Genomic DNA, 12,653 nt, shown 5'->3' on the forward strand with positions numbered 1-12,653 from the left:
TTGATCATTTTTCTCTTTGTGAAGATTGCTATGTGCACATTAGCTGCTGCGTTTCAAACAGTGACTCTACTTCAAAAGTACTTCATCGGTTGCAAAGCACTCTGGGATGTCCTAAACTTGTGAAAGGTGCAATATAAATGCAAATTCTTCCTTTATTTCCTGATATCATCACAGCTCAAATTGTTAGAAATGGGTAGTTTGGGCTGTATCTAGACTTAAGGAAACAGGCTTCACTGATTTGATACAAAGTTAATTTTATATTTCAGTTCAGCCTTCCCTTCTCTCAAATCAAACATTTTGCCACTTAAGAGCTTACAAGAGGGTCAATATGGCTGTTGCCAAGATTGTGGAGTTCCAGCAGAATCTGGTTGTGGGATCTTGCTGTGTACAGAATGGTTGTTAAACTTGTTTGCTCTTCAAAGGAGTTAATTGTAGATGAAGCACTTGGGTTGTGGCACCTTCTTACCTTCTTAAGTGTTCTTTGTCTCCACAGCATTGCTCCATTCTACCTAGGTTTCTGAACGATAAAATATATTCACTGTGTAGAATTAAAATATATTCACTGTGCATGGGCTCGTTGGTCTAGGGGTATGATTCTCGCTTTGGGTTTGAAGAATAAAGGGATTAAGGGTTATGGTGTTCGGGCCGGAAAGTGGAGCTGAGTCCACAAAAGATCAGCCATGATCTCATTGAATGGCGGAGCAGGCTCGAGGGGCCAGATGGCCTACTCCTGCTCCTCGTTCTTATGTTCTTATGTTCTTAACCACAGGCAGCAGACACAAGAAGAACTTTCACATGACATTTTCTTGCTGATTTTTCCTGGAGCATCTGTATTGAGCATGAGGAAGACCATCTACACCTTTGCAGTTGGTACAGCTCTTAACTGTAAATTAAAATAGAGGTTTTCTTACTTTACTAAATAGAAACTCCAACTCAACAAGACCAGCTTACTCAACATTTGCCAAAAATACGAGGTCAAAGTCATTGTATTTATTGTGCATTCAACATGATGTTTATTTATTTTTTGATATTTAGGGTACCCAATTATAGCGGTGGCGGTGGTGGTGGAAGAGGAGGCACCTATCTCTCAATTTATATAATCCTGGGAGGATAAAAACCCGGGGGTTGCCACTGACCAGAAGCTTAACTGGAACAGCTGTAAAAATACTGTGGTTACAATAGCAGGTCAGAGGCTGGGAATTCAGCAGACAGCAACTCACCTCCTGACTCCCAAAGCCTGTCCACCATCTACAAGGCACAAGTCAGGAGTGTGATGGAATACTCTCCACTTGCCTGGATGAGTGCAGCTCCAACAACACTCAAGAAGCTTGATACAATCCAGGACAAGGTAGCTCACTTGATCGACACTCAAGCACCACCTGAAACATTCACTCCCTCCACCACTGACACACAGTGGCAGCAGTATGTACCATCTACAAGATGCACTGTATAACTCACCAAGGCTCCTTAGACAGCACCTTTCAAATCCATGACCTTTACCACCTAGAAAGGACAAGGTCAGGAGGAAAAGGTCAGCAGGTGAATGGAAATATCACCACCTGCCAGTTCCCCTCCAAGTCACTCACCATTCTAACGTGGAACTATATATCTGTTCCTTCCCTGTTGCTGGGTCAATATCCTGGGACTCCCTCCCCAGCAGCACTGTGGGTGTATGTACACCACATGGACTGCAGCAGTTCAAGAAGGCAGCTCATCACCAGTTTCTCAAGGGCAATTAGGGGAATGGGCAATAAATGCTGGACTAGCCAGCAACACGCACATCCCATGCAAGAATAAAAATATAATATTAGATATGACGATTGACAATCTTTTGACCAATAAAGCAGTTGCCCTGTCTCAGTATAATCAACTAAGAGAGGAGGTCAAAATGATATCAAAACTTGAAAGTGTGTTCATAGATGATTAGTAATTTAAATTTGGACTGATGAATGTTCCCCTGCTGGCAGATGCGTTGACAAGGACATCTCCAAAAAGCACACTGGAAGAGGATACCGCTAATAATAGTGCATGTGAATAAACATTGTGTTTTTATATCAGACTTACAACATTTGCAGTTTCTACTTCTTGATGAACACATTGCTGGTAGAAATACTGACTTTTCCTGCAACCACAAAAAATAGAAGTACCCATAGTTATGTGAACATGTTGAAAAATCATTTGGTTGGCACTTAATTTCAATCTTGTGTTCACATGTGTGAATATTTCCCCAAATCAGTGGAATAATAGTCATACTAATATTTACAACCCCAAATGTGCTCACAGCTTGTACAGATGCAGGGTTCTTGTGCATATGTAATGTACTCACTGACTGCCAATCCATCAAAGTCTGTTGATCATACTAGCTCTGGTAAATTCACATCATGAGAAACCTTTTTTTCTGTATCTATTAGACGACCTCTTGTAGCAATGTACATGGGGAGTCAAGTGTCGTCTTCCGGTAAAATGGGGTTAGAAGGCCAGGGATAATAGGACCTGGGTGCAGCGATGGAATTCAAACCCTATTTTTTTTTAAATTTAGTGTACCCAATTCTTTTTGTTTTCCACTTAAGGGGCAATTTAGCGTGGCCAATCCACCTAGCTTGCACATTTTTGGGTTGTGGGGGTGAAACCCACGCAAACACGGGGAGAATGTGCAAATTCCACATGGACAGTGACCCAGGGCCGGGATCGAACCCGGGTCCTCGGCGCCGTGAGGCCACACTGCTAACGACTGCACCACCGTGCTGCCCTTCAATCTGAGACAGTTTTTAACGATTGATTCTATGAGCCGCAGCTGCCGAGGGAGCTCGTATTACATGAACCCCACAGGGAGATCAATCGGGTCATCCCCAAGGGCCTCGTGAAGGTTATTATATCCCTCTCCCCCAAAGTCCGAAGGTCCCTCTGACGCTTGATGAAGAGAAGGTCTGCTTCGCCACTTTGCCTACAGTTGTGCTTCCAACAGCTGTGGGAAGAGTTGAGGGGTGTGTAAGGTCGGGGAACGTCGTTTTCACGCCAATGGCATTGGAGGACCGTCTCTGACCATATTGCCCTCCGAAAGTATTGAGAATTCCGTATCCATATCTGATGCAGAGTCTTCCATCTCATGCAAACTTGGATTCTGGAGTGTTGTGCTCCCTGGCTCAGGGGGCAAGGAACTGATTAGTCTGGCAGGGTGACCTCTGATACGGGTTCCCTGCCTTTGAGGTGGTCCATATGTTTGCGGTCAGGCCATTCCCTGGTTTTGACTGTATAGGAGACTGGTCCGATCTCCTCCACTATAGTCCTCGGTGTCCACCAGCCATCAGCCTCAAAATTTCTGATGTATACTGCAGGCTCCCTACAGGAGAATGCCGTCCTCTACACGGAGTTCCTGTCGATTGGTTGTGAATGCTCACTGTTCTTCCTGAAGTTCCCTCTGCAGTTCTGCCATGTAGGATGACAGAGTGCAATTTTGCCAACGCAGGGTTCTTTTGAGTCCATACACAAATTTGTGAGGCTGTGGCAGGTAACACATCCATAAAATTAATTGTCAATACAACTTTGTCCGCTACTGGCAGGGATAGGGGACGTTTAGGTAGTGGGAGTCGGTTAGCGGAATCCACATGCGAATCTGTGCGCCTGGGTGACACTCAAAAGTATATTCATACGCTGCCAACAGTGATGCCCTTCGCTGGATCCTGGCCGAAGCTATCAGCAGTATCACTTTGCATTTTGAAAAGGCCGAGTGAGGACTTGTGGTCTGTGATTATTACGAAATATGTCCATATGCATACTGGTGGAACTTTTTGACTGCAAAGATCACGGCCAGGCCTTCTTTTAGAATTTGAGCGTAACAGCACTCTGCGTCACCAAGGTTCTTGATACATAAGCTAGCGGACGCTCTGTCCATTGTTCCACCGATGGGACAACACTGCTCCAATGTAATATGGGGAGGCATCACATGTGAGTATCAGCAGTTGTGACGGGTCACAGCACATTAGTAGCCTGAAGGATAATGCTTGACACTTTACTTTGGCAAATGTCGTTTGTTGTGGTGCCTTCCATGCCCATTTCTGGTGCTTAAGAGCACGTGTAAAGGTGCCAGTATGGTTGCCAGGTATGGAATAAATTTTCCATAATAGTTAGCGAGTCCCAGGAATGACCTTAGCTCTGTCATATTCTCTGGTGTTGAGGCCTTCTTAATGACGTGGACTTTCTCTTCTACCAGGTGCAACTCATCTTTGTCAACCCGATATCCCAGGTATATGACTTCTCTTGCCTGGAAGATACATCTGCCTCTTTTCAGGCGTGATGTGGAGATGCCGGCGTTGGACTGGGGTGAGCACAATAAGAATTCTTACAAAAGCAGGTTAAAGTCCAACAGGCAGACACCTACTTACAAGAATCAGCGGAGGACTTTTTCTTGGTTGTCTAGGCGATCCTTCTTGTAATCACCACATCGTCCAGGTACACAGCCACCCTGGGGGGCCCTTGAAGAATGTTTTCCATAACCTGCTGGAAAATGGCACAGGTAGACAATACTCCCAATGGGAACTAGGTATACTCATACAATTCCCTGCGGGTATTAACGGTTACATATTTTCTGGACGTCTTCTACAACTCCAGCTGGAGGTGTGTGTGTGGCTCATATCCAGCTTTGAGAAAGAATGGCCCCAGCCAACTTCACATAAAAGTCTTCCACTCGTGGCATGGGGTACCGGTCTAAAGTGGAGGCCTTGGTGACCATCATTTTATAGTCGCCGCACAAGTGCACGGTCTCGTCTGGCTTCAGCACCGGAATCACTGGTTCCGCCCATTCTGCAAATAATCCCCACATCTTTGGCCGGCTCAGCTTGCCGTCCACCTTCGACAGTAGGACACATGGGGCTGGATGGGCCCCAAAATACTTGGATTGGGTATCCGGGTCAACGTAAATTTTATCTGTGACCCCCCTCATCTTCCCTAGGCCTTCCTGGCAGACGTCTGGGTATTTTCCCAGGACCTCATACAATCTGCCTGTACCCATTCTAAAGATCTGTTGCCAATCTAGGCGGAGTCTCTGTCATCAGTTAAATGATTTGTTGCTTTTCTATTCTTCCTGCCAATGTGGACAAGTTCACATTACCTCACACTATACTTCATCTGCCACATTTTTGTTCACGCTTACTCACGCATAGACTTTTTTTTCCGGACAGAGCTCTTCTCCCTAGTTAAAACTGCTGAGTATTCTGCCTGAGATATATCAGTCCATGCGTCTCTTGATCTGGCTCTTACTTCCAAAAGTAATGGAGGCCGACCATTACTTTTGGACGTAATAATAATAATCGCTTATTGTCACAAGTAGGCTTCAATGAAGTTACTGTGAAAAGCCCCTAGTCGCCACATTCCAGCACCTGTTCCCGTGCCAGCCTCCCCGAACAGGCGCCGGATTGTGGCGACTAGGGGCTTTTCACAGTAACTTCATTGAAGCCTACTTGTGACAATAAGCGATTATTATTGTTACGTCCAAAAGTAATGGTCGGCCTCCACGGAGATTTGACACAACTCTACTATCGGACAAGGATTTTTGTAAATCTATATCCACAAGTATAGATGTTTTTATTAAAACAAACAAATCTGATTCCACCGCCCTGTCAGTACAATGGGAGACCCTCAAGGTGGCTCTCCGAGGAAACATAATTTCTTACAATATGTATATTATCAAACAAAGAAAATTAAAACAAGAAATGGTGGATTCAATTTTAGAAATGGACCGTCAATATTCCATTACCCCACCCGAGTTATATGCAAACAGGCTATAGCTCCAGACTCAATTTGACCTACTTTCCACAAATAAAGCTGTGCACATGTTATGGCGTTCAAGAGGGACTTTGTATGAATACGGGGACAAAGCTAGCCACCTACTAGCCCACCAGCTCAGGCGCCAGTCTGATTCTTGGTTAATCTCCCAGATCTACAACTCCTCCCATTATCTTACTACTGACCACTCTGATATTAATTTAACCTTTGTTTCCTTTTGTCGTAACCTCTATAAATCTAATATCCTGTCAAGATAGCATGGCAATGGTTGACTTCCTAAGTAATTTGGGCATCCCATCTGTAGATGTGGACAGGAGCAGAGACTTAGGCAACCCTTTGCGCCTGAATGACATAACAAATGGCATTAAGTCGTGCAAAGTGGTAAGGCCTCAGGCCCTGACGGCTTACCTATTGACTTTTGGAAAAGGTTTCCTACACATCATTATCTCACGGTTCTCTGCCCCCCACATTGATTCAAGCTTCCATTTGGCTTATACTCAAAAAGACTGGGACCCTGAAGAATGTGATTCATATCGGCCTATCTCTCTTTTAAACACAGAAGTAAAGCTGTTAGCTACGATATTGGCGCGCTGTTTGGAGACATGTCTCCCGGACGTAATATGAAGACCAAACTGGCTTTGTAAAGGGTCGCCAATTATCTTCAATTGTACGTTCACCTTCTTGGCATTATACTTTCCCCAACTGCCTCGACCATCTCTGAAGTTGCTGTCTCTTTGGATGCAGAGAAGGTTTTTGACTGGGTGGTGTAGGATTATCGCGGTTTGTAATTTTGGATAACTTACTTCATGGATTTGCCTTCTTCATACCCCCTCGGTCGTGAATGTGCACACTAACTCTCTACAGTCAGAGTACTTCACAGGGGAACCTGTCAAGGGTGTCTCCACTGCTCTTTGCCCTGACAATAGAATCCCTGTCAATAACTTTAAAGTAATCCACACTGCTAAAGGGTATCCTTCAAGCTGGTGTGGAGCACCGTGTGTCCTTATATGCTGATGACCTATTCCCCCCCCCCAGGACCACAGGGATACCATTGTTGATCTCTCCATAGGACACGTGGAGTAAGAGCTTCCCAGATAGGAGTGGAGGCCACCCAGCTGGACCTTGTTACAAACCTAAATAGAAGCCGGCCCAAAGCAGGGCCTGGTGTGGTGAGTTCTCCCAACAAGGACTGGAGTGGGAGTGAGAGCGGGTTACTGCCTTGCGCAGAATATTGTATATAGTTAAATAAATCTCTGCTACTCCTACCACCGGCTTCAAGTTACTAAAATGGCATTATTAATATTTTCAGCACCTTTGGCTCGTTCTCTGGCTATAAATTGAATATCAACAAAGTGAGTGTTTCCCAATTAACTCTAGTGCCTAACAAATCTCTCCCCCCCCCCCCCCCCCCAAGAGCTTTGCCGTTTCGTATATCTGGTGCTGGCTTTCGCTACTTGGGTGTCAACATAACGCGCTCTCTTGTGACTCTTCATGGAACAAACCTTCCAAGCCTGGTCACCAAAATGAAAGTGGATTTACAGCGCCGGGCTAGTTTGCCACTTTCCTTAGTTGGCAGAATTCAATCATAAAAATGAACATTCTGGCCACATTCTTGTGTCTTTTCCAACGTCCCCTATTTTTGAACCAAAATCATTTTTTGATTAGGTTAACAAGCCAATATCAACATTTATCTGGGATGGCAGAACTCCTAGAGTCTGTAGAGCAATACTTCAAAGAGGGAGATGGGTTGGTGGAGCCTAATCTACTGTACTATTATTGGGTGGCCAATATTCAAAAGATTTTAACATAGTGTCACAATCCAAGTTTAAACTGGTGTCTAATGGAAGCACACTTCTGCTGCACATTCTCTTTTCCTGCCTTAATTTGTGACCCTTTTCCCCTCTAAATACACGTCAACCCCGCTGTGATTGCTCCTTTAAAAATATGCAAACAATTTTGTCAGCATTTTAAACTTTGAACTCCTTTCACATTGGATCTTATTTGTAACCGCTTATTCTTGCACTCCATGCTCGACTCGGCATTTACCTTGTGGAGGAAGAAGGGACTCAAACATTTTACTGACCTGTTTGTGGGTGGGAACTTCACCAGCTTTAGTGAGCTTGCAGCCAAATTTAACTTACCTGAAGCTAGTCTTTACCATTATTTTCAAGCCCGTGGCTTTGTTCACTCGCACTGTCCATCCTTTCCTCTACTACTTCCAAGTACATTGTTGGAAGGGATTTTATCATGGCCTCAAACCAACTGTGGTTCTATGTCAGGGTTGAACGATCCCATGATATTCTCTCGATCCTCCCTTTGCCACAAGGTAAGAAATGATTGGGAAGCAGAGCTTGGGCTTGACCTTACAGATGACTGGTGGGAGGAGGCCCTTTTTCGGGTCAATCCCACATCCTCCTGTGCTCTATTTGGTTTTAAGTTCTGTACAGCATTCACTTTACCAAGGCCAGAATCAGTAAATTTTTCTCCAACACAAGCAACAGATGCACACTCACCTCTGCAGACCATATCCACATGTTCTGGTCATGCTCGAAGCTGGACGGTTTTTGGTGATCCTTCTTTGACACTTTTTCCAAAGTTCTAGATATTGACCCTTGTCCTTTGATAGCCACATTTGGAGTCTTGTCTGCACTGGCCAGTTTCAATATGATTGAGGCAGACATAATTTAGTTTGCTTCATGAATATAGAACCTACAGTGCAGAAGGAGGCCATTTGGCCCATCGAGTCTGCACCGACCCACTTAAACCCTCACTTCCACCCTATCCTCATAACCCAATAACCCCATCTAACCTTTTTGGTCACTAAGTGCAATTTAGCATGGCCAATCCACCTAACCTGCACGTCTTTGGACTGTGGGAGGAAACCGGAGCACCCGGAGGAAACCCACGCAGAATAGCCTGCAGGCAGATTCTATTAACCGGCAAGTCCCCCGAAGCAAGCCAATGCTTCATCCCGGTTGGAAGACGTCATGTCTTTCCTATACTTGGAGAAGATTTAAGTAGGTCATGAGAGGATCCACTGAGAATTTTTTTTTGTAGATGGCAACCATTTGTCTCTTTCTTTGAAGAGATGATAATGGTCAACTGTTAAATTTACTGTTTCTTTTTGTATCCATGATGTGGAGATGCCGGCTTGGACTGGGGTGAGCACAGTAAGAAGTCTTACAACACCAGGTTAAAGTCCAACAGGTTTGTTTCGAATCACTAGCTTTCAGAGCGCTGCTCCTTCCTCAGGTGAATCAAGTTTGTATAGTTTTGTTTGTCTGTTTATTGGGAGAGGAGGGGAGTTGCATTATGGTACTGTATTGAACTTTGTTTACCTACTCCTTTCCTCTTTTGGAAAATCAATAAAAATAATGTACAAAAATAAAGTTTGTGGTACATTTCATAGGTAGTGATAGAAAATACTAAATAAAGTCAGGAAATACAAAGAGATGAAAATATAGCTTAATGTTTGGGGCAGGCTCTATCATTATAACTGGGTCATTTAAGTTAATTGAACCCTTAAAAGTAATACTTCCCTGCTTAGAGGATAACTTTTTTTCTCCGTCCCACCAGCACCGTTTATTAAATGGCGAGTCGCTGTTGACAGGATTTTATGGTCGGACTGCAGCTTGAGTGACAGTCGGGACAACCAATGGGTAAGCGGCTTTTTGGCAGGTCCCGCCAGGTATCGAGTCGTCATCACAAGAGGCTGACCAATCAGCGAAGGAACATTGATAAGGCGGGGACAAAGCCCAGGTTTATTCGGTGCCGGTGATTGACGGCGGGATCGGCCAATGGGAGGTTGGAGGGACTGTCACGGGGCGTACTGACGCACCAATGAGCTGCGAGGGGTGGTGCCGTGACTGCGTCGTGGATGACGGTGGAAGTGGGGTGTGAGGGAGAGTGCTGGCTGGCTGAGGGGAAGGAGGAATAGATCCGGGCGGCAGTCAGGATGGTTTGCGGCGGCTTCACCTGTTCCAAGAATGCACTCATCGCTTTAAATGTGGTGTACATAGTAAGTGGAGCGGCTACTGGGGCCCGGCGCGATCTCTGAGGCGGCTCCTGTACCGAACAATCCCGACCCGGGACCTGGAGCATGCGCAGCAGCCCTCCCTCTCCAAACTCAGTGAGGGGCAGCAACAAGACAGAGGATCCTGGAGCGCAGCTCAGACCATTCAGCCCGTCCTGTCCGTGCTGGCTCTCTGGAAGAGCAGCATGCCTCTTCCGATTTCTTCTTCCTCGTAGCCCTGTTTTTAATGCAATTCCCTATGAATACTGACTCTCAGATTGTACATTCCAGGTTTTTTTAAAACATTGACCTCGTGTTGCCATTTGGTTCTTTTGCCACTCACCTTAAATGAGTGTCCTCTGGTTCTTGACCGACGTGCCAACGAGAATGGTTTCTCCCTCCACACATCCATGCTGGTTTTCCTTGATTGAAGCACATTTGTCCAAGCGTCTGCTAATTTTGTTCCGGATTATTGTTTCTAAAAGCTTTCAGGTTGCTGAGTTAATCTCGCCCTCCCTTGAACATTTGCAATTATCTGATCATCTAGCACTCTTTCCGCCCCCCCCCCCCCCCCAAATCCAAGGGGGATTGGCGAATAGCCAGGACCTTGCAATTTATATTGTTACTTCCCTTTATATCCTTGGATGTATCTGTTGCAATCCCTCGGATGTATCCGTTACACTACCTCCTGTTACATTTATGTAGCACATATCCCAGAGCCCATTACAGCCAATTCAGCTCCTTTAAAATGTAATGTAGGGATCAATCAGAGTAACCAATGGCTTGATTTTCTAATATCTGGGTCAGTGCTTCTCTTGATGCATTGGGTATTTATAGTTTGTGGAGATGATAAAGAATGCAGATTTTCTGTGCATTTAGTTTGCAACTCTGAAAGTTAACCTGATGAACTAGTATTGATGCTTTATCTGCTGGCAACCTGCATATTTCAAAGGCCAGGGACTGTCCTGAAGTAGTAAAACACTGAAGCCTGCATCTTTTGACAGTTCAGGAAGTTTAGTCAGCGAGGGACTATCTGAGGGGAGCTTGCCAGTTCTGTCCCTGCTCTGTGCTGAATTGGCTCATCTCCACTAAGGTTGTGGTAGGAGTGCTGCAATTGACCTCTGCCCTTGGGTTAGGAAGGGAAAAATCAGTTTGCTGATCACTATCCAGTGACCCCTGTTTTGAAAGTTCAGATGTGGATACCTGCTTATCTGTGATGTTTTGTGTGATCAAATCGCTTAGTCACTGTAATAGCACCATGGTAATTTGGCAGCGGCGAACACTAAAAGAGCATGTATTTTTTTTCTATTCTTTCATGGGACGTGGACATTTATTGCCCATCCCCAACTTCCCTTTAACTGACTCCATTTCAGAGGGCATTTTTGAGTCAACCACATTGCTGTGGGTCTGGAGTCACTTGTAGGCCAGACCAGGTAAGGACCGCAGATTTCCTTCCCTAAAGGATGTGAGTGAACAAGATAGGTCTTTCTGACAATTGGCAATGGTCATCCTTAGACTTTTAATTCCAGATTATTATTTTTTTAAATTGCATTCAAATTTCATCATCGGCCATGGTGGGATTTGAACCCAGGGCATTACGTTGGGTCTCCGGATTGGTCATCTACTGCCAATACCACACCACTGCCGTAAAGTGGTATGTTTGGAAGATCAAAGATTATAGTTACATACCTTCAGTAAAATGATTCCTACTTTCAGTGATGCTAAACAATAGTGTGTGAATTGTTCATGGTACATCTGTTTGGCCTTCAGGCCCAACTGTGCAGTCTACAGCACCTCATCCTAAGTTGAACTTTAGCTTTCTAACTGCATTCTGAATGTGGTATTTTGCAGTCTGTGTTTAAAATAGAAACGGTAAAGTAGCTGATAAACTGAGCTCTGTTCTTGCATTCTGTTATTTGGATGCTATGATTGTTGCTTTTATGATGCAAGCTATGATGGTCCAAACCATCCTCTGCCCATTATAGTAACTGTCCACAAAATATTGATTTCAATTTATTTGGCTGGTTAGGTCAAATCTTGCTTCAAATCTTTGCAATTCCGATAGTGAAAGCATAATGTTGTTGGTAACAATCTATTGGATGCTTGGTTCCATTGCAGCTTTTTTTCCCCCCTGGGGGATGGAGGGAAATTGGAAGACTTGGCCAGGGATGGATACTTTCCTTTCTCTGTTTGGAATTGTGGAATTAAACGATATTCCAAGATCTGTGTTTTTGTTTCCAAATTAAAAGTTCTGTACCCATGGAGAAGCTCCGGTGCCTGTTAAGATCTTGGTGTGAAATGAAAGATTCAAGAGGTGTCAGTTGGTAGGGCGGAACGGTGGCGCAGTGTTAGCGCTGCTGCCTCACGGTGCCGAGGACCCGGGTTCAATCCCGGGCCACTGTCCGTGTGGAGTTTGTACATTCTCTCTGTGCCTGTGTGAATCTCGCCCCCACAGCTCAAAAAGATGTGCAGGGTGGGTGGATTGGCCACGCTAAATTGCCCCTCATTTGGATACTCAAAAATTTTTTTTAAAGGTGTCATTTTATTATTATTGGCGGTATAGAATCACTGAACATTTTGCCTAACTTTGTGTTGTCGTTGCGTCCTCTCTCTCTCTCCAGAGGAAGTTGCAGAATAATACAGCTGACTGCTTCCACTTCACATCAAGCGGGTGCATAATTGTGTGAAAAAGACATGGGACTCGACAAAATAATAATGTTTCTGTGCTGGACATTTTATGTCATTCTTTTGAATTGTGGAATTATATTCAAAGATTTGTACCTGTGCTGAGCCATGGGTTCTATACCAATGGAGAAGATCTAGTGGCTGTTCCATTTTTGAAGAAGGCAAAGAAGGACTT

General features: G+C 44.7%; 1 protein-coding gene across 2 annotated transcripts in view; it reads left to right on the top strand.

The window, feature by feature from the left end:
• The first annotated feature begins 4,286 nt into the window (after positions 1-4,286).
• Positions 4,287-12,653, top strand: part of tspan31 (tetraspanin 31) — a 31,177-nt gene continuing 22,810 nt past the window's right edge. The window contains exons 1-2 of one of the 2 annotated variants that reach the window (XM_072494010.1): positions 4,287-4,320; positions 9,358-9,440. In XM_072494010.1, the coding sequence (XP_072350111.1) occupies positions 4,302-4,320; positions 9,358-9,440 (102 nt within the window). In that variant the 5' untranslated portion in view covers positions 4,287-4,301. Of the gene's footprint in view, positions 4,321-9,357; positions 9,441-9,626; positions 9,800-12,653 lie in introns of those variants that run through there. The other variant, XM_072494011.1, reaches the window with a different exon arrangement.

The sequence above is a fragment of the Scyliorhinus torazame genome, chromosome X, assembly GCF_047496885.1.
Source record: "Scyliorhinus torazame isolate Kashiwa2021f chromosome X, sScyTor2.1, whole genome shotgun sequence".
Lineage (NCBI taxonomy): Eukaryota > Metazoa > Chordata > Chondrichthyes > Carcharhiniformes > Scyliorhinidae > Scyliorhinus > Scyliorhinus torazame.